General features: G+C 38.1%; 1 protein-coding gene across 1 annotated transcript in view; it reads right to left on the bottom strand.

Annotated features, from left to right (window-relative positions):
* Positions 1 to 23,430, bottom strand: part of UNC80 (unc-80 homolog, NALCN channel complex subunit) — a 232,114-nt gene that overhangs the window by 100,360 nt on the left and 108,324 nt on the right. Inside the window, 4 exon segments of the mRNA XM_070387345.1 lie at positions 6,584 to 6,749; positions 13,665 to 13,798; positions 17,678 to 17,813; positions 22,386 to 22,598. Of these exon segments, the coding sequence (XP_070243446.1) occupies positions 6,584 to 6,749; positions 13,665 to 13,798; positions 17,678 to 17,813; positions 22,386 to 22,598 (649 nt within the window).

Below are 23,430 nucleotides of genomic sequence, written 5' to 3' on the forward strand. Positions count from 1 at the left end.
ATTGCTCCTCTTAGTCAAAAGGTTGGGTGAGATATGAGTCCAAAGGTTGCAACACCCTGCACCAACCTTACAGTCTACATACACCAAGAAGAACATGCATTACTCCTCTTTAGTGTTCTGGAAGAAACAGTCATCAGTGAGGAAAATTAAAGGGTAAAAGAAACACGTTCAGCTAGAAACCTACTTTTCAATCAAAAGCATCCTTATTTCCCATAGTCATATCCACAGCTCCTTCCTTTTCCTCTGAAGATCTGGGATTGTCACATACTGATACTTTAAGGGTGATTCTGAAAGTTCAGGGCTTCAAGTAATACTCAGGAAGGGGCTGTTTTTTTAAGTTTTCCTTCTTAAGACATGAACAAGATTTCTTACTAATTATGCAAGATACAGCTATTAATATTTTAGTCCCAATCAAGAAGATTGCATTTTAGTCTCAAGTTTCTTACCCATAGGAGAGTTAGTCTGTGACTGTGATAGAAGATTGTACCACTCCATAAAATGTTAAGTATACACTTTTAGTGACATTTAAAGGAGCCTAGAAGATATCCTGTTGAATCATGTGAAATGTTTAATCTCTAATTTATACCCATGATTGAGAAAGACTAAAATTATCACCACTCAGCTGGCAATGGCTTCATGGAGCTCCCTGAACACATCTGGATAGAATTTCACATCCAGACAGAAGTTCTTGCAGCACAGTTGAATATATTCCATAAAGACCATAATGCTCAATTTTAGTAATAGCACAAACTCATCCACTGTATTTTTCAGTATTATTTTTAGGCACAATTGAGACTTTATGACTTATCTGAAATGCATTTGAAACAGAATATAGTTATTTTTAAAGACTATTAATACAATTATGTCAAAATAGACTGGGAAGTAGACAAAAAGATTAAGGAAAGAATTTAAAAATTTTACAGAGGCACACTTTGTCATTCTTTGTTTGATTTCATGATATTTTTCTGCTTACAAATATAGTACAGTAACCCCAATTTAATATGCTGCAAAAAAATTTAACTTTGAGAACCCTGTTCTACTACCAAAGATAATTGGAAATATCATATAATTCAAAAAATAATATTCAGAATGGCATTGGTTATTTACAAAGGACATAATAGGATTCATAATAGGATTTGGTAAAGTACATCCATGACAATGAGAACTAATATTAAAGAAACAAATTCATCTATATTGGATAAAACATTGCTTTTCCCTTTTCTCTAACACCACATCATAGCAAGTCCTGCTGATGCAACACTTCCAAATACAGGATTTTGAAAGCCCCATCACCTATTCCCTGGATGAATATAACCAGCAAACTGTACTCTCTTACCCCTACTCATAGAGTTAGAATCATCTTTTAAATACATAATCACAAATACAAATATTATATCACTTTTCTGGTCAAAATCTCCCAACAACTATCTGACACATTTAAATAGAATTAAATTTCTGACCATATTTACAGACCCTATTTATTTGACCTTTGCTCAACCCCATCTTTTAACACTCTTCCTCCAATTCATTCTATTGCAACCATGTTGGCCTCCTTGCCCTTCTTCACATGCTCCCATGTTCCTGCATCAGAGCCTTGTTCTCAGTTATCTCTGTTTGGAAGACTTTCCTCTCAGCCCTTAGCATGACTGGATTCTTCACATCATGCAAGTCTCAGCTCAATGTCACTTGTGACTAGAATCCCTCCTACTCCAGGTCACTACCAATTCTCTGACTCTAACTTGATTTCCTCATACTGTTTATCTCTACTTGAAAGTCCAGAATTTAATGTTATTCATTATTAGCTAATCTAAACTAAAATATACATGGGAAATTTCCCCTGTTTATTGCTATATTCTAGGAACCTGTAATAGTGCCTGGTATACAGCAGATGTTCAGTACATGATTACTGAGGAATCACACATGTCTTGGTATCTGTATTCTGGAAAGCCAGTCTTAGTTTGTATCTGGAATATGGATAAAATGATATCAGATCTTGCTTGGAGATTTTAGTTCAGACATTTTTCATTCTAAGGATGATTTCATATTAGTTTTCCTTTGTAGAATCCCAACTGTCCTCAGGTTGTTTATTTCAAGAACTGACATTTTTAGATGTTATACAAACAGATGGTGTGAAACTTTAAATACAATTTTAATAATCTGAGTTAGCAGGGTCCCTGCGGTCCCCGTTTTCACATCGGCTTTAGCATCTGGTATCAGCTTGTTAAAAGGATTAAGGAGTATTTAGGAATCTTTGAGAAGTTTCTTGCCAACTGGTAAAGGACATTTTATGAATATGTTCTCATTTTATTTATACTTCTAGCTTTCTGCTCTTAATTTATTAAATAGGTTCATATGATCCCATAGCCATTCTATGAGAAGAAAAATGCTTGTGCATTTGAACATTAAAGGCAATTTACATAAATGATAATCATGAAATTAATGTTCTTAAAAATTAATCTGAGATTTTATTTCTTAAAATGATATAGAATTTACTCTGCTGAAATGTAACCACGTCAGTATTAATGCTTTTTGCTTCAACTACTTTAAATAATAATTAGCATAATAATTTTGAGTGGGGAAAAAAGTCCCTGTAGGATATGTTTAAAATATGTAAGTTTCACAGAAACAGAATCACAGATATAGAGAACAGACTGGTGGTTTCCCAGGGAGAAGGAGTCGGGGGATGGAATGAGAGGCTGGGGTTAGCAGAGGTAAACTTTTATATATCTAATGGAAACACCAAGGTCTTTGCATACCACCGAGAACTATATTCAATATTCTGTGATAAACCATAATGGCCAGTCCAGGTTCGATGCATGATACTGGATGCTTGGGGCTAGAGCACTGGGACGACCCAGAGGGATGGTATGGGGAGGAAGGAGGGAGGAGGGTTCAGGATGGTGAACACATGTATACCTGTGGTGGATTCATTTTGATATTTGGCAAAACTAATACAATTATGTAAAGTTTAAAAATTAAAGAAAATTAAAAAAAAAGGAAAAGAATATAAAAAAGAATATATATATGTCTAACTAAACCACTTTGCTATATAGTAGGAACACAACACTGTAAAGCAACGACACTTCAATTTTTAAAAAGTGATAAAAAAAGATGGAAGTTTCTCATCATATGCAGCCCTCTTTGTCAGAAGTAGAAGTATTTGATTTTGAGTTTATTTTTGTGTATGGTGTTAGAAAGTGTTCTAGTTTCATTCTTTTACAAGTGGTTGACCAGATTTCCCAGCACCACTTGTTAAGAGGGTGGGAAGATTTGGGAGAATGGCATTGAAACATGTAAAATATCAAGTATGAAACGAGTCGCCAGTCCAGGTTCGATGCACGATACTGGATGCTTGGGGCTAGTGCACTGGGACGACCCAGAGGGATGGTATGGGGAGGGAGGTGGGGAGAGGGTTCAGGATGGGGAACACATGTATACCTGTGGCAGATTCATTTTGATATTTGGCAAAACTAATACAATTATGTAAAGTTTAAAAATAAAATAAAATTAAAAAAAAAAAAGATATATGTACTCTAAAAAAAAAAAAAGTAGAAGTATTTGAATAAACCTTGACTTGATACTTCTTACTATCAGAAACTGATAAAACTTGGCTAATTCTTCCTGCAACATGGCTTCTGTTCACCATAAATTCAACACAATATATTTACATTTTTAAATGTTGTGACAACACTCTGATCTTGAAATTTTAAAAAGGTTTTTTTACCAGAATATATCCACTCTTTACAAAGTTTTAAATATTTTAAATATGTTGTGTTTTTCCTTATTTAGGGCTATACTTTTTCAGATTTTTTAAATTGTAGGTTATTACAAGATGCTGAGTATACATCCCTATGCTATACAGTAGATCCTTGTTGTTTATTTTATATATAGTACTATCTCCTCCTGCCCCACGCCCTGCTATCCTCTTTGGTAGCCACAAGTTTGCTTTCTATGTCTGTGAGTTTATTTCTGTTTTGTAAAAAAATTCATCTGTATCATATTTTAAAATTCCACATATAAGTGATACCGTATATTTGTCTTTCTCTATATTCACTTAATATGTTAATATATAGGTCTGTCCATGTTGCTACAAATAGCATTATTTCATTCTCTTTTATGACTCATATTCAATTGTATGTATATGTATGTGTATACACACACCACATGTTCTTTATCCATTCATTTGTCTATAGACATTTAGATTACTTCCGTATCCTGGCTATTGTAAATAGTGCTGCAGTGAACACTGGGGTGCATGTATCTTTTCTAATTAGTTTTCTCCAGATTTATGTCCAGGAATGGAATTGCTGGATCATATGGTAACTATTTTCAGTTTTTAATGACCCTCCATATGGTTCTTCATAGTGGCTGCACCAATTTTCATTCCCACCAACAATGTAGGAAGGTTCTTTTTTCTCCACACTCTCTCCAGTGTTTATTATCTGTAGACTTTTAATGATGACCATTCTGATTTTCATGAGGTGATACCTCGTTGCAGTTTTGATTTGCATTTCTCAAGTAATTAGTGACATTGAACATCTTTCTATGTGCCTGTTGGCCAGGTCTTCTTTGGCAAAATATCTGTTTAGGTCTTCTGTAGGGATATTTCTTTTGAGAAACATGTATTCCTTGAACTACCAAACATTTATGGAGTCACTGACTACAGAAAATATACCAGTGGAGAAAACTGTCTTTGACTCTTTTTACAAATATGCTGATATTCATTTAATGGAAATTTGTTAGAAAAACACTGAAGGGCAATAAAATTTAAGAAATACAAAAATCAGAGAAGTTAACAATTTAAAGGAGGCTTTAAAGAGCACCTTAAAACTTTGCAATCTTTAACTCATATTTAGGATTTTCTGCCTGGGTTCTGATCTATATGCTCATAATACACATTTTTAAAAAACCAATGATGATTATTTATTATTTCCTAATTAGAGACTGTGTCCTTATTGAGTTTATGTTTTACTTGCATTGTTCATTTAAGTTAAAGTGAAAGTCGCTCAGTCGTGTCTGACTCTTTGCGACCTCATGGAATTCTCCAGGCCAGAACACTGGAGTGGGTAGCCTTTCCCTTCTCCAGGGAATTTTCCCAACCCAGGGATTGAACCCAGGTCTCCCGCACTGCAGGCAGATTCTTTACCCAATGAGCCATTAGGGAAGCCCAAGAATACTGGTGTGGGTAGCCCATCCCTTCTCCAGGGGATCTTCCCAACACAGGGATTGAACTGGGGTCTCCTGCATTGCAGGTGGATTTCTTTAACAACTGCACTATCGGGGAAGCCCACTGTTCATTTAAGCTCTCAGCATTACAATGTAGTAGGTGTTAATAATCTAATTTTACAGAGAAGAAAATTGGCTTAGCAGCTAAACTTGGACAAGGTCACATAATTAGTTACTCTATTTCACCATTTTAAGATGCACCTTTTTTTTTTTTTAACATTTGAACATCTCTGAAATTGAGATTTGGCTTACAATTGATGCCATCTTAAGATATCACTAGAGCCAAGTGGTACTTGTGACACATTTGCCATTGCTTGTGTTCGTGTGAATATCTAAAGCACCAGCAACAAAATGTACAAAATGGATGCCAGCGTCTTTTAAGTCTCAGGAGCTGAATGATAGTTGGGTGAAGGAGTAGGTGAGGTAGTAAGTCATGTATGTTCGGCAACATTCCTGAAACAGGAATTGAAGGTAGGCTAACTTCATACAACTGCACATTGGCTTATGTAACAAGCACCAAGAGCTTTACAGATTCATTTAAGAAATGATGTATTACTAACATTCTGATGACACAGAGGACATTATCATACGTAAAAACACAGACAGTGACAATTTTGAGTTAAAAAGTGATTAAGAATTTGAACTCTGAATTGCAGATAGTTTAGGAAAACTAATCAGTTTACTTTCCTGCAGAGAGAATCATACGGACTGGTAATAAAAATCTACATCTAATTACATCTGAAAGTCTTCTTTCAATAAGAATAAAACAAATTAATTGATAAGAAAGCATTGTGTAAGAGCTGAAAGGGGAGTATTTTTCCTTTGTTACAGTATATAAACGGAGAAGGCAATGGCACCCCACTCCAGTACTCTTGCCTGGAAAGTCCCATGGACTGAGGAGCCTGGTAGGCTCCAGTCCGTGGGGTCGCTGGTAGTTGGGCACGACTGAGCGACTTCACTTTCACTTTTCAGTTTCATGCATTGGAGAAGGAAATGGCAACCCACTCCAGTATTCTTGCCTGGAGAATCCGAGGGACAGAGGAGCCTAGTGGGCTGCCATCTATGGGTTGCACAGAGTCGGACACGACTGAAGCGACTTAGCAGTAGCAGTAGATGGTATATAAAATAATGGTTCATTTTACAACTAATGGCACCTTATATTCAATGGGGTATGGAGAGATGCTGAGCTAGAGTTCAACTCCTAACTAGCATGATGGCCTAGTTGAATGAACACTGTTAGTGCTGTATGGAGCCAATAATTTGGATTTCTTTCAGTGCACAGTTCTGCAGTTTAGACCCAGACCAAATATCCCTTGAGAAACCCAGAAACATGAATTAATTTTTGCTTTATCCATACCTTTCTTCTCTTCAACACCTGCATCTGATTTGAGGGTGTGGCTACTACTGTGAAGGGAATCTTTTGAGTCTTCATTTTCATCCAGGACTCCAGCAAAGCTGATCTTCCTTTCATATCTGTGCCGGTCTAATTCAGGGTCCAAACGAAGTCTGCAGCTCTCCAAGTCCTGCAATGTCAGTGGGGAGCATGTGAATGAAGGCGTCTCCCCAGCACTGCATTGGTCTTCTGGCAAACCTCACTCCATTTTGAGTAGCACACACAGCATTGAAATAGCCAATTCCCATCTACCTTATACCAGTTTCAGACTGTGGCCATGAAAACATTTTCCTTAATCCACAGGTTAAGGATTCAATTGCAAGCCCAGGTTGTTACCTGTGCTTCTGACCAACTGGTTACAAATTGAAGGTTCCAACAACACCCCTCCTCAGTTCAGTTAATTTGCTAGAGGTGGTAACAGAACCCAGAGAAATATTTTGCTGACTAGATCACTGGTTTATCATAAAAAAAATACATATAGTCAGCAATAGTTAGATGGAAGAAATGCACAGGGCAAGGAATGGGGTGAGGGTAACCAAGCTTCCAAGTCATCCAAGGGCACTGTTCTCCCCAATTGTCACATGTTCACCAACTGGAAGCTCTCTGAACCCTGTCCTTTTGGGTTTTTATGGAGGTTTCATTAAATAGGCATGATTGATTAAATCATTGCCACCTAGAAATAAGGGGAGTGGGACTGAAATTTTCATTTTTCTAATCACTCGGTGACAGCTGATCCTTAGGTAATCTAGAGGCATACCACAAGTCACCTCATTAAGACACCTTGGTCACCCTTCTTAAGAAATTCCAAGGGTTTTAGGAATACTGTGCCAGAACTACAGATGAAGACCAAACATATATTTTTTATTATACATCATCATATCACAGAACATAAACAGAAAACAAATAGCAAGGTGATGCTGGAATTCAGTCCTAAGGATTAAGTAAAATTTGCTCAGCAAACAGGTAGGAAAAGGCAGTTCTGGCTTAAGAAACCTCGTGTATGATAACAATATCAGACAATGGGAGAATCACTCCTTCTCTTTTAGGAAGACTTCAAATATAAGAGGGGATCCTTTTCCATCCACTTATGAACAGAATGATCCCATAGCTGAAAGTAGGGAATATAAGTATTTAGTAGGAGTTCAATCTGTGAGGTGAGCATGGACATTTGATTTGTTCGATGAAGAGAGACTCGCTCATGCTGAAGATCATACTTAATCATTAATCTATAAAACACTTTCAGACCTGATAAATGAAAAATATATAAAATGCTAACCTTATTTTTATACAGTGATTTTTTTCTAATTATGACACAATAAGTCCTTAGATTCAAGTAGCTTGAAAAACAAAAGATATTTTGAAAAACCCAGTTTGTACGGAGATTAAAACCTTAAGCTTTTAACTGTTGTTAATAAATGAAACTTTTAGACTCTATAGTTTCTTTTCCCTTTGAATTAAGAATAGAAGTTATAGTTTGGTACTCAGAAAACTGTATCAAATCTAGAAAAAAGAAGGAACCACATGGAGTCTATTTAACATTGTCAAAAAATGTTCTAGGATATAATTGCTCCTCTGAAATTAATCCTTTTTAGGAAAAAGAAAACAACCTAACTACTTTCCAGTTTGGCAGCCAAATTTAATTAGATAAGCTTCTTAGTTGAGACAAAAAGTAATAACAATTTTGATTCTCTAAAGTAGTTATTTCTTCCAACTTCTTGTATCTACTAGTCAAAACCCTACTTATCTTTCAAAGCTGTGTTCATATATGATCTCTTTCAGGAATGTCCTTCAGATTTTTCCAGCCCCTTCTTTGGCTAGCGTTGGCCCTCTGCTCCTTTCTTGTGTGTTGTTCATGTGTTGGTTTTCCTGTTACAGCATATTCATCTCTGCATCACCCTCACTCCCACCTCTGCACCCTTTACACCACCCTTTCTCATAGCCTAACTCTCAAATATTCATATCTACTCTTCAAATATGAATGTGAATTGTGTTTTGCTGCTGATCAGGCTTCCCTGGTGGCTCAGCTGGTAAAGAATCTGCCCTCAACATGGGAGACCTGGGTTCAATCCCTCGCTTGGGAAGATCCCCTGGAGAAGGGAAAGGCTACCCACTCCAGTATTTTGCCCTGGAGAATTCCATGGACTGTACGGTCCATGGGGTCGCAAAGAGTTGGACACAACTGAACGACTTTTACTCTGATCGTTTAACTTTAGAAGCATTTGGGATCCAGTGGTGTATTCTTTATAGTGATTTGTTAAATCCCATTGGTACAATTGGTACAGTTTCTAGCACAGTCTTATACAAAGGCATTCAACATGTTGTTTTCCCTAATGAGTGAACACAGATGTAAAGAGACTTCTTTATGGTCATTTTCTTTGTTTTTAAGGATCATCTTGGCATCCGATGGGAATTAATTTAATTCCATGCTGCTTGGTCATCAGTTATTGGTTTTACCAACTCAACAGGGAAACATTTTAATAGATTTGCAGTTTTATAGACAAAACTCTCTAAAAAAATTTTTGTGTTTTCAAGTTTGGAAGTTGATCATTGCTTAAAGAAAAATGGATTATTATGCTTTTTTAGATGATAAATCTTGTAAAAATGCTGCTTTTTCCTTTTCTAGATATTCTTTATGAGTATGGTTTAATACCAGACCACCTGACTTGCCTCTTGAGAAATTTGTATGCAGGTCAGGAAGCAACAGTTAGAACTGGACATGGAACAACAGACTGGTTTCAAACAGGAAAAGGAGTACATCAAGGCTGTATATTGTCACCCTGTTTATTTAACTTATATGCAGAGTACATCATGAGAAACTCTGGACTGGAAGAAACACAAGCTGGAATCAAGATTGCCAGGAGAAATATCAATAACCTCAGATATGCAGATGACACCACCCTTATGGCAGAAAGTGAAGAGAAACTAAAAAGCCTCTTGATGAAAGTGAAAGTGAAGAGTGAAAAAGTTGGTTTAAAGCTCAACTTTCAGAAAACGAAGATCATGGCATCTGGTCCCATCACTTCATGGGAAATAGATGGGAAAACAGTGGAAACACTGTCAGACTTTATTTTTCTGGGCTCCAAAATCACTACAGATGGTGACTGCAGCCATGAAATTAAAGACGCTTACTCCTTTGAAGGAAAGTTATGACCAACCTAGATAGCCTATTGAAAAGTAGAGACATTACTTTGCCAACAAAGGTCCGTCTAGTCAAGGCTATGGTTTTTCCAGTAGTCAGGTATGGATGTGAGAGTTGGACTGTGAAGAAGGCTGAGCACCGAAGAATTGATGCTTTTGAACTGTGGTGTTGGAGAAGCTCTTGAGAGTCCCTTGGACTGCAAGGAGATCCAACCAGTCCATTCTGAAGGAGATCAGCCCTGGGATTTCTTTGGAAGGAATGATGCTAAAGCTGAAACTCCAGTACTTTGGCCGCCTCATGCGAAGAGTTGACTCATTGGAAAAGACTGTGATGCTGGGAGGGATTGGGGGCAGGAGGAGAAGGGGACGACAGAGGATGAGATGGCTGGATGGCATCACTGACTCGATGGACATGAGTCTCAGTGAACTCCGGGAGTTGGTGTTGGACAGGGAGGCCTGGCGTGCTGCGATTCATAGGGTTGCAAAGAGTCGGACACGACTGAGCGACTGATCTGATCTGATGGTTTACAAAAAGAGAGAATAAAAATGCTACCAGAAGTCATTTTAGGGGGAGAAACAAATACACTAAGTTCCATCTAGGGATGTAGATGGAAAAAAATTGTTAAGTTGGTAAAAATATATTTTTAGCTGATATTAATTTTCCTTTTCACTTACCTCCACTCCCCACTATCCAGTGAGTGACCTCCTGAGATTGCCTAGCTCTATCAAATTAACTTATTTATTGCATTTTAGGCTCTTTTGCCTTTTCTTCCTCGTGTGTGCTAGGTCATGTCCGACTCTTTGCAACCTCATGGACTGTAACCTGCCAGGCTCCTCTGTTCATAGGACTCTCCACACAAGAATACTGGAGAGGGTTGCCATGTCTTCCTCCAGGGGATCTTCCCAACCCAAGGACTGAACTTGCATCTCTTATGTCTCCTGCTTTGTAAGGCAGATTTTTTACCACTAATACCACCTGGGAAGCCCCTTTCTCTTGCACACTTCGGATATAAGCAGGACTTTTTCAAACAAATATTTCACAGGGAAATGATCTTAGGACATTTCTATCAGAAAGACTTTCTTGGTAGAACATTTATGTTCCCTATCTTCCCCCCTCCTCAAGTCTCAGATCCTAGAATATAGTTTCTAATGTGATTATTTTTCTAGCTTATACTTTTATTATTCTGTACATTCAGGTAGCTATTTATTTTTCTGCTGTTAAAAATGTTATTGAATTAGTAAAATATCCCCCAAATCTATAAATACTCTTACAGCAAGTGTTTTGTTAAAATTTTAGAATATTTCATTTTAATGGTATTTATGCTTAGCTTGTTAGATTTACTGTTTTGTACAACTTCTTAAAAAACCTATTTCAAGCATTTATAGCTTCTGTGTTAGTAAAATGGCTTTATGATACTGTTTTTTCTATAATAGTTAAAAATGTGATTTGAGTTTTCTTTATCATCAACTATAGTTACATAGATTAAACATGAGCTCTTTCCCGTTTCCCAAAGGTCACATCCCCCCAAAATTTATGAACCTATACTTGACAATAAAAGTTATAGTTCAATGAATAAAAGATTTATGAGACCTAGTTAAAGGCAATGAAAAATTTCCTCTTATTGATTGAATAACTGCAGCCTCTGTTTTAGTTTAATTTTTTGGCATTTTCTACTAGACAGCCAGTTGATTATACAGTCATTTTTTACAGATTTGATTAATTTTCTTAAAAAAGAAATTTGTTATAATAATAAGGAACAGTATAGCTTTATAGTGTTGAAAGAACAAAAATAACTGAATCAAACCTTAAGGTTCTTATCTTTTTTAAATCACTATAAGTCAAAACGGTGACCTTTAAAAATCTGAAAATTTGGACTTCCCTGGTGGTCCAGGGGCTAAGACGCCATACACCCAGCACAGGGGGCCCAAGTTCAATCCCTGGTCAGGGAATTAGATTCCACATGCTGTAACTAAGAGCTTGCTTGCCACACCTAAAGATGCTGCATGCTGTAACTAAGACCTGGCACAGCCAAATAAATATTAAAAAATAAATAAAAAATGAAAATCTGAAAATTTAACAGATGTGTTTCTGAGCTTTTATGAAGACGTCAGTATAATTAGAATATTGATATTAATAACACTCATAGAGGCCTATAGATTAATCTTGACTTTAAACATGCTTAAGTGGCTGACTTACTTGGTTTTTAAGAGTAGTCTCAATATAATTGTGAAGGTGACAATTCAGAAAAATAAAGGTTCAGGATAACATGAAATTAAATAAGGTCTGTAGGAGGAACTCCATTTCATAGTGTTTAAACGGTGCAGTTTCACAGTCCAAATGTGGACACGTTTCTCTTGAAAACATATTTTACCTACAAAGAGTTCCATTTTATGTTTTAGAGTGTGAGGAAATGGGCTGTGCAGACACTGGAAATCAAAGTTAGAGGAACAGTTCAGGAATACCAGAGCACTGACTTTTTGGTTCCATTCCTCATGCCAACCTCCAACCCCCCGGGACTGCAGTAGGGTCTTGCTCATACTGAGTTTGTTTCAAAACAGCAGGAGAGTTGGCACACTGTAAAATTCACCTAAATGGAAGCACATAGATTGTTAGTGTAACAGTTTCTCTGGTACTGTAAGTTTTGTGTAAAGGGGAGAAAAAAAGGAATTTGTCTGGTTCCTCAGCTCTGGTCAGGTAAGGCCTATGATAAAAGAACCACTGGAAACATGGTGCCCATTAGAGAACAAAGGGCCAAGAAAATCGGCTCTGAGATGGGCCTCTGTCCAAAGTGCTTTGTGATGACTCTTGGCTCTTGCCAGAATTTGTATCTTAAATTAAAAAAATCAGGCCCTGATAGCATACAAGTGTGTCTGTATGTATGCCTGCCTGTGGGTCTTTGTGTTTCTGTGCACGTGTGTGTGTGCATGTGCGTGTGTGTGTGTGTGTGTGTGTGCATGCACACATGGTCTTTTTCTGCCTATCTGTATCCATAAGAAATGCTGCAGGAATAAAATATTTGTTCAGAGACATTTACATGCTAAAGACTTGAGTATTTTCATTCATAATTTAAATGAGAAAATTCACTGGAAGCACATAAATTTATGAATTGTTGGTACGGTTTTTCTAGGAGTCATATATGGATGTGAGAGTTGGACTACAAAGAAAGCTGACCACCAAAGAATTGATGCTTTTGAACTGTGGTGTTGGAGAAGACTCTTGAGAGTCCCTTGGACTGCAAGGAGATCCAACCCGTCCATCCTAAAGGAAATCAGTCCTGAATATTCATTGGAAGGACTGATGCTGAAGCTGAAACTCCAATACTTTGACCACCTGATGCAAAGAACTGACTCACTAGAAAATACCCTGATGCTGGGAAAGATTGAACGTAGGAGGAGAAGGGGATGACAGAGGATGAGATGGTTGGATGGCATCACCGAATCAATGGACATGAGTTTGAGTAAGCTCTGGAAGTTGGTGATGGACAGGGAAGCCTGGCATGCTGCAGTCCATGGGGTCTCAAAGAGTCGGACACGACTGAGCAACTGAACTGAACTGAGCATGAAAAAAACAAACCTATCAGTGATTTCTGGAAAATGCTGGCTATAAAACTCCTCATAGTTTGCAGAATAAAGGAACGTATAAAGGTTCTTAGACATTCCTAGGTTAACTGACAGTAATCAATTAGACACTACCCAGTGGTGCAGTCTTTTGTGATTTTAAGGTCAATTTTCAGTTTTTTAAGAGATAAAAAGAAATATTCTTTTTATATATGAAAATCCCTTTGTTGAATTTTTAAACTATATGATACATTTGTTCATTGAATATTTGAGGAAATTGTGACTACTGAAAACCAAGCCACCTGGCTGGACTCTCCAAGTAGCCTCATTATTAATAAGCTTCACTAACCATCAGAGGCTCAGTGCGTGGTCTGGGCAGACATGAAAAGGTCTCTCGTAGGAACGTGGTAATCTCCAGGAGAAGCTGGCAGGCTGCCATCTTCAAGGCAAAGGGGCAGCCACATTTAGAGGGGTTCACAGTACCTGTGGAAGGAAAGAGTTCTTTCATAAGCGAACAACCAATAAAAAATACAGAGGCACAGTTTGATGGATATAGCTACACATGTGTAAAATCAAATTGTATATGAGAATGTTACCTATCCATGTGCAAAATGAAACTGTAAATGAGGGTGTCACCTGTACATGTTCAATTTACCCGGTCCCTTTAGCATAATCTATACATCACACTACACCTCTTTTTTCCTCCATTTTGCAATTCTGGAACAAATACCTCAGTATTAAAATGTCAGTCAGTAAGAATTATTTTCCTCAAGGCATTATAGAGAAACAAAATGCAGCTCCACTAGGCCGGAAAGCCTTTTAATGAAAACAAAAACAGAAAGCAGCCTTGCCAGATTTTCACGTACCTATACAATCAGATTTATTCATGGTATAGGCCCGTGAATAGATTTGGAACTACAAAAGTCCTGTCTGCTCACTTTGTAAGAGATGGCTATCTTAATGTTCTTAGGGTAGTGAAGTTGTTTCAGCTTTATCCCAGATGTGTTTCTGTAGCATAAACAAGACTTATTTACTGGATCACCCATGTTATACAGTTTATACAAGCTAGCCTGTCATATTAAGGAATAGCTATACTAGAATATGCAAATATTCTCCTTTGCTTTGAAGAACACCAGTCTCTGAATGAGTTAAATGTTGTATCCACCATAGACCAAAAAATGGATTTTGTTTTAAAGGCAGATAATGGCCAAGGTGACACTATAGAGACTTAAATCCTCAGGATTAGTTCTCAGATACATGACATCACAAATAATGGAGAAATATATTGATTACTTATCAGTGTTCAGAAAAGAAGACAAAGACATGTCTCCCTTAGAAGAAAATAGTTTGAATGAATCAACTTATCAAGCAATAACTATATCATTACATATTAACCTTCCTAAAAATATCTTTGCTGCTGCTGCTGCGAAGTCGCTTCATTCGTGTCCGACTCTGTGCGACCCCATAGACGGCAGCCCACCAGGCTTCCCCATCCCTGGGATTCTCCAGGCAAGAACACTGGAGTGGGTTGCCATTTCCTTCTCCAATGCGTGAAAGTGAAAAGTGAAAGTGAAGTCGCTCAGTTGTGTCTGACTCTAGCAACCCCATGGACTGCATCCTACCAGGCTCCTCCGTCCATGGGATTTTCCAGGCAAGAGTACTGGAGTGGGGCACCATTGCCTTCTCCAAAAATATCTTTAAATAGCTCTAAAATATTTCCTGTGTATTTGGCTTTCATAATTGCTATAATATACAATCATGGCTTATATTGATAGTGGGTAGAATTATGGTTTTTCTGACCATATCTGGCTATTGCTTCCCCATGAAAACCATTATATTTTCCACAGAGGTAATATGTGGCTGGGGACATTGCCTCTTATTAAGAATGAAAAAGCACTGTTTACAATAGCCAGGACGTGTAAGCAACCTAGATGTCCATCGGCAGATGAATGGATAAGAAAGCTGTGTTACATATACGCAACGGAATATTACTCAGCTATTAAAAATAATGCATTTGAATCAGTTCTAGTGAGGTGGATGAAATTGGAGCCTATTATACAGAGCGAAGTAACTCAGAAAGAAAAACACCAATACAGTATATTAATGCATATATATGGAATTTAGAAAGATGGTAACGATAACCCTATATGTGAGACAGCAAAAGAGAAACAGATGTAAAGAACAGACTTTTGGACTCTGTGGGAGAAGGCGAGGGTGGGATGATTTTAAAGAATAGCATTGAAACATGTGTATTATCATATGTGAAATAGATCGCCAGTCCAGGTTCAATGCATGAGACAGGGTGCTCAGGGCCGGTGTGCTGGGATGACCCTGAGGGATGAGATGGGGAGGGAGGTGGGAGGGAGGGTCAGGATGGGGAACACATGTACACCCATGGCTGAACCATGTGAATGTATGGCAAAAACTACCACAATATTGTAGAGTAATTAGCCTCCAATTAAAATAAATAAAAATTTAAAAAATGGTACTAAAAAAAAGGAATGAAAAAGACAAACTTCTCTATTGTTTCCAGACTGATACTTGCTTATACCATAATTATTTTTAAAATGCAAACTGAGCTATGTATTGACTTAAAAGTGGAACTAAAGAAGATATTCCAATCTTATATTCATTGAATGAATGTTCTAGAGTCTACATGATGCTTGAACTTGCCTAGATGTGCAACTGTTTTTTAAAACATAATTGAACACTAGTTATTTAGTGTAAACTTCTGGATCTGTGCTTGTAATCCTAAGGATATCATCTAGATTCTTCTTGTCAGTCCCATAGACAATGAGCTTGGTCTTAGTCCAGGCTTTCTCATAAGTATCATCTGAAATATTCTGTTATAGGGAACAATTACTGACTTATAAATAGTCTCACCAAAAAACTGTTATACCAAGCATACCATATCGCCAGTGATACTTATGCGGTCTCATGGAGATGTGAGAACATTCTGGCCTATGAAGCTATTTCCATCTAACGTGGCTTTGGCTTCTCTCTGTTCTGAAGGACCCCTAGGAGATCCGGGGCAGTTTGGGGATGTCTCCTGGCAGGCCTAAACTAGATTCTGTGGTTGCTGGATTATCCTCAAGTCCTACTACAAATCAGACCCAATTTCGTGAGTCTTTCTAGGATAACCTAGACTCTTGTGAACTTGAGGGAATCTTTGGGAACAACTTTCATCATTAGGTTAAAAGACTAACATCATAATTCGGTGTTTTGTCAACAGTTAAGTCAAGAAGATTTTCTTTGATTTGAAGGAAACGGCAATCCATTCCAGTGTTCTTGCCTGAAGAATCCCAGGGACAGAGGAGCCTGGTAGGCTCCCGTCTATGGGGTCGCACAGAGTGGGACATGATGAAGTGACTTAGCAGCAGCAGCAGCAGAGAAAGAGCAAAATGATGGAAAAATGCAAAAAAATTATTGGTATGAAAGTAGAAGACAATATGTTTTCTTTGATTATTATTTAGTTCTGTCTAATATTACACTCTAGCCATCCTTTTATATTTCATGCCTTTAGAGATAAAGTAGGTTTGGCATCACTTAACTAAGGATAATCCTTAAGACATCATCAGGGAATCTGCATTTCAAATCACTAGGGTAGGTCAAAAGGAAGAGACCTCAGTGTCTTCATCAGTTAATGATACTCATTCCAAAACCATATTGGAATTTGCTACTCCATAAAAAACAGTGGTACACATACTCATAAGCTTGTATGGTATAGAACACACATATGCACAAAATGGTGTTAAAAAAGATGTTCAGGAATCTCTTTGTCTCTATTCTTCTATGATGGGACTCAATTATACTTTTAATAAATAAGTACAGTAAATCAAACATTCATAGTTCAGATAATCTGAACCTTAAATTTTGAATTTCATGTTAAATATGATAATAAACTATGATTAAGTATTTTAATATTTTAGCGATTTGAGAAGCTTTTTGTGTTTAATTTCATTTGGTCTAGCCCTTTTTTGTATCTTCAAGAGTAATGAAAAAACACAAAACCTGACCAAATCCTTTCCTGGAACAGCACTTTCCCACAATTTCCTTTTCTCACGGAGGACTAAAACTGATCTTGACATTTACAATATTAGGAGTCAGAGACCACAAAGCAATGAATGTTTCATATGGCCTACAGCTCTTTGCTCCTGTCTATAGTCTTCTCCTCTGGTTCCTGCCCTCACTTTGTGGGTTTTATGCACATGCTCACATCCATGCACAGGGAATAGGGGAGAAGGTACAGTGGAAGACATGGGAAGGTGGTAAGAATGTGAAAGAGGAAAGGGAAATATTACGTGCTCCTAAAGCAGAGATTCTTACAAGCAGGGGTTCTTGTAGTAAAGGGAGTCTCCTTACTGTCATCTAAAAAGTCTTCCTCCTCATCCTCCTTTCTCAGTCTCCTCTTGGTCTCCTCATCATAAATGATACCCAGCAGGTTGGCTGGACTCTCACTTTCCCCATGACACAGCTCATTCAGCCGGACGCCGATTGCCTACCATGAACAGAAAAAGAATGAAACAGCGTGAGGTATATGTCAGACTGTAAAAGAGGTTCTCACATTACAGAGGTCGTCGGCAATCAATTCATGGGGATTGTCTTCAGCGTAAGTTTCCTCTGTTTGCCATAGTGTTCTTACCACCACATTTCCCAACATGGGAATCCAGGGAAGGAAGGCACTAATGCTGTCTCCAAGGTCATTGAGCCTAAAGACTTATAGGAACTGGAATGGTATTTATTCTCACACAAAACTTTTTCTGAAAGTATTTTTATTCCTCAAAGGTCATTTATTTTATAGATCTCACATAAGGGAGTATGCAGTTGTATTTTCTTTTAACTATTTTTATTTATTTAAAAAGTTTTTTTTTTTTTTTTTTTTTTTTTCTGGCCATGCTGCATGGCACATGGGATCTTAGTTCTCCAGTTCAGTTCAGTTGCTCAGTCATGTCTGACTCTTTGTGACCCCACAGACCACAGCATGCCAGGCCTCCCTGTTCACAACCAACTCTCAAAGCTTGCTCAAACTCATGTCTATCAAGTTGATGATGCCATCCAACCATCTCATCCTCTGTCGTCCCCTTCTCCTACCGCCTTCAATCTTTACCAGCATCGGGGGCTTTTCCTATGAGTCAGTTCTTCACATCAGGTGGCCAAAGTATTGCAGTTTCAGCTTCAGCATTAGTCCTCTTAATGAATATTCAGGACTGATTTCCTTTATGATGGACTGGTTGGATCTCTTGCAGTCCAAGGGACTCTCAAGGGTCTTCTCCAACACCACAGTTCAAAAGCATCAATTCTTCAGTGCTCAGCTTTCTTTATGGTCCAACTCTCACATCCATAAATGACTACTGGAAAAATCATAGCTTTGACTAGACAGACCTTTGTTGGTAAAGTAATGTCTCTGCTTTTTAATATGCTGTCTAGGTTGGTCACAGCTTTTCTTCCAAGGAGCAAGTGTCTTTTAATTTCATGGCTGGAGTCACCATCTGCAGTGATTTTGGAGCCCCCAAAATAAAGTCTCCCACTGTTTCCATTATTTCCCCATCTAACCCATGCTTCTTGCATTGGAAGTGCAGAGTGTTAACCACTGGACCATCAGGGAAGTCCTGTATAGTTGTTTTTAATGGAGGATTTTGCTGCAGCAAAAAATAAGAAGTCACATTTCCTCAGAATGTTTCTGATCATGCAATTTTATGAGGATAGCAGTGTTATGCTAATGAATTTGGAGGCTGGCATGACTTCTAGAACTGCAATTTTATTTGTATCTTTCATCATATATGCAATCAAAATTTTCTTATATACTTTGTTTCCCCCTCATGATATGCTATGAATTAGAAATATTAACTATTCTTTTGAAATATTAGCTATTCTTTTGATAGTGTCCTGAACATCAACATTAGAAACATGACTTTTACCTCAACACATAAACAACATTGGCTTTTATAAGGTATTCACAAAACCAATGCTTACTATCTGTTCTTCGGAGTCATCATGTACTAACATCTGATTTTAAAAAAAGAATTTCCCCCCAAAAAAGAGACAAAATATGCTACCTCTAATCCCTTTCACATTCTAATTACATGTTGTATAGAATAAAAGAAGAGACACATACATAGGAAAAAGACTCAAAAAGATAAAATGAGCACTGAACTTGGTCTGACAGTGTGATTACTCTGTGCATTGGTAAGAACAAAATTCCAGCTAATTTTCTTCTTCCTTTCTGCATCATCCTTTTCAAATATTTAGAAAAACGACTAAATTCTGGGCATGCAAGAGATTTGATTTTCTGTTGGAAAGTTACAAAAATATGTCCGTGTGTGCATGTGCATGCTGTCGCATCTGACACTTAACGATCCTATGGACAATAGCCTGTAAGGCTCCTCTGTCGATGGAATTTTCCAGGTAAGAATACTGGAGCAGGTTGCCATTTCCTACTTCAGGGAATCTTCCTGACCCAGGGACTGAACCCACATTTCCTGTGTCTCCTGCGTTGGCAGGTGAATTCCTTACCACTGAGCCACCTGGGAAGCTCAAAAGATATGTCTAGAGCTCTTCAAATAAAAACACACTTTGTTTGAACATCTTGGTTATTTGAGAACAAAGGGGTCTCCTTAAAGTCTGCAATTGAGGAGTAACAAAAACCACATCAATACAAAAGAAATGCAGCTCAGTTGCTAACTTGAGAAGTTTTAAGCAAACAAAACAAAACGTGAAAGCAAAAACCACCACCTCAACAGAAAGCCTTGTCCTGATGCTACTATTTTAGAAATTCTAAAGAAGTGTTAGGTGGTTAGAATAGGAAAAAGGAGTCCAGAATGGCGGTGGCTAAAAGACAAAGAAGGGAAAAGCCTGTGAAAACAGAACAAAGGAAGGTCTGAGGACAGGAGTGAGGACCTCAGGTAAAACCAACAGCACTCCTGGCTAGCCCAATTTACATAGGGCAGGCCCAAGGGGAGGAGAAAAAACCTATGAAAAGAGGAACCAAAATTGAGCTGGGGGCTTCTCTTCTCTTTGAGTCTTCTGGGTCGACTCCCTCTCACACCTCAAGGATATATTTTCTTTTGCTTTCTTAATAAAACTGAGCTGTAACACGAAGCTGTAACACTGGTCCGTCCATTGCTTCAAATTTTTGCTGTAACAAGGAAATTTACATGGGGCTGTAACACTGGTCTGTCCGTCACTTCAAATTTTTGCTGTGGCGAGAAAGAACCGAGGAAATTACACACTCCCCCAACAGAAGGAAACAAGGAATTATGAGTCTGAGCAAAGCCAGAAGACTTAATAGTGAGAGTCAAGGGGAGAAAAAATCTACATTGATCTCCCCCGGATTCTGAAACCAAGCAATTTAAGTTAAACCCACAGTTCACAAAACTTAGAAGGTTTCTCAAAAAATGAACTTACTTGGGATAATATAAAATATCTAAATAATAATTTAGAGCTCTACATCTCTTTCAAGACAAGAAAAGTGCCTTAGGAATATGATTATTCCTTCTTCATTCATCAAATATTTATTATGCGAGGTAGTTTGCTAGTTATTAAATAAAACATAAAGTTGAATAAACTGTTATAGTGCATCAGTGTCTTTATTAATATGCCTGAGTAGATTATAAACTTTCATAAAGAAGTATCACTGTTTGGCAATTAGGAAAGTTAGGTTGAAAAACCGCTCAAGGTCACTCAGCAGCCTTGAACTGGGATTCAAACATAGATTCTCAAGAATTGGTGTTAGGCTAATGGGAAAGGGAAAAGCGGATATTTCAGATGGAGAGTTCCCAAAGACCCATATTCAGGGACATGCACTGACGTGTTCAGAGACTATCAACTAAGCCACTTGGTTGAAGCACCATTTTCTGAGCAGAAATAATGTGCCTGAGGGCTTGGAAAGGTAAATCGGGACCAGATTCCACAGTTCTTGAAGCTGGACTTCATTTTGCATTCTGAAGGATGAAAGGCAGTTTTTGAGCAGGGGAGAAGCGTTATCACTCCTTCCAGGGACACCATGCTAGCTGTCTAAAAATGTAGAGACAAACCATTTATCCTGCTTTCAAAATTTAGTATCATAACTTATCATTGAACACCTCTTAGATGTAAAGGATTGAGATAAATGTCCTTTAGGTACATCAGCTCATTGACTTCATCATCTATAATCTTGGTGTGATTTGAATAAAGGTTGTGGAAAGAGCTGAGATGCCAGGCTGAGCAATTTGGGTTTTTATCCCCAGGGAAAAGGAGGGCCACTGAAGCACTATACCGTGATTTGCATTTTAGCCTAATCATTCTGACAGCAGTTTGGAGAATGAATTGGAAGGAGAGAGTCTGGAGGCTGGGAGATGAGATATGAATGTTCTGCTTTTAGACGGGCTATGCCAAAGGGAGATTTTATTGGCAGTGTGTAGGATGGGTCAGAGAGGGGAGATTGTGGGAGGAAACCAAATAGGAAAATACTTTAGTCACACAGAGGAGAAGTAATGAAGATCTGACCTCAAAGGGCATCAGTGACACGGAAGAGGTGGAATCAATAAGGAAAGGAGGTTGAGAATATGTTTAAAGACTGTCATTTCAGATGATGGTAGTTCTATCAAAAAGAATAGAAAATTCAAGAGGGGTTACAGATGGGGGTGTGTTTAAATGGAGAGAAGCATTTCAGTTTGGTCAGATTTAGTTTCAGAACATTAAGTAAATGCCTCCAAAGTACAGTTGGTGAAGTTGGTCAGGGATCTGAAAAGTGCTATGGATAGAGAACTGGGTACTTCTAGCTCTAACACAGGAATAAATGCAAGCCTGGTGGAGATTATACAGGAAGAACTGATAAGAGATGCTGAGAATGTTTACATTTACAGGGAGGAAAGAGGCAGAGGATCAGAAAGGGAGCCAGAAGAGATAATAATGTCTAACTTTGTAGATTTATTGGGAAGATTAAATGAATTATTTCCCCCTGAAATGTTTTGTTCAGTGCTTGGTACATAACAGATACTCAGATTATCTCCCAAACAAATGAACAAACAGAAACTCAAAACGTCTTCACTTTACTCGGCCTAATTTTTATAGAAGAAAATCAAAAGCTCACGTCTCCCCACTGGTAGAAGAGCTTGGCAGCATTCCACTGCAACTTCTGGTTCCGCTTGTTGCCCACAATGGGGGACCGTCCCCTGGAAAGGCCTTTCTTAGTGATGTTCACATGATGTCCTTTCATCCACTCTGGCCAGTTGCCACGGTTGCAGCGGTGCACAAAACGGGCACATTCCAGGAACAATGCTGCTCTGGCTACCACCGGTGCTTCCTGAGTAGGGTTGTTAAGGAAAGAGTAATGTGGGATTAAGAAACAATGAATCTGACCTTAAAGCCAATGCCTATGTACTCTTAGCTTATTTTTGCCTTTGTATTTTGATTTGGTTTAGCCATATTTCCCCTGTGGCTCAGCAGTAAGGAATCCACTTGCAACGCAGGAGCCACAGGAGACAGGGATTTGATCCCTAAGTCAGGAAGATCCCCTGGAGAAGGAAATGACAGCCCACTCCAGTATTCTTGCCTGGAGAATCCCATGGACAGAGGAGCCTGGCGGGCTACAGTCCCTAGGGTCACAAAGAGTCAGACACAATTGAGCGACTTAGCAGCAGCAGCGATATTTCCCAGGGTAGTGTTAACATGGTTACAGTAGTAGTGGGAAATCTGGAAAATGAATCCATGAAGGCAAATTTGAGTATTGAATAATGAGACATTTTAAGTCGGTTTCTGCATGTACTTTTCTCCTTTTGGAGAATCTCAAGTAATTCCATGACTCTATCTTTTCATATTTCAGAGACAGTGGGGATTTGAGTGTGAAATCACTTTTAATAAGGAGATTTTAAATATGAAGCTTTTTTAAACCTAAAATTAGCATGATGAAAACATATATTCAATTTCTAGAACTAGATGTAGATTAACCAAAGATGTCAGTTTTTTAAGGACCTTCCACAAACTCAAAGGACATGCAACTGCTCTCTCACTTTGGCTAATAAGAAAAAGAAGAGCTTACTATATCAGGCTGAGTTGTGAGGATAAACAGAATAAAATGGGGCCTGAAATGAGAAAAAAACAAATAAATGAATGAATGAATAAATAAACTCGGTTGA

The sequence above is a fragment of the Bos mutus genome, chromosome 2 (genome assembly GCF_027580195.1).
Source record: "Bos mutus isolate GX-2022 chromosome 2, NWIPB_WYAK_1.1, whole genome shotgun sequence".
Taxonomy (NCBI): domain Eukaryota; kingdom Metazoa; phylum Chordata; class Mammalia; order Artiodactyla; family Bovidae; genus Bos; species Bos mutus.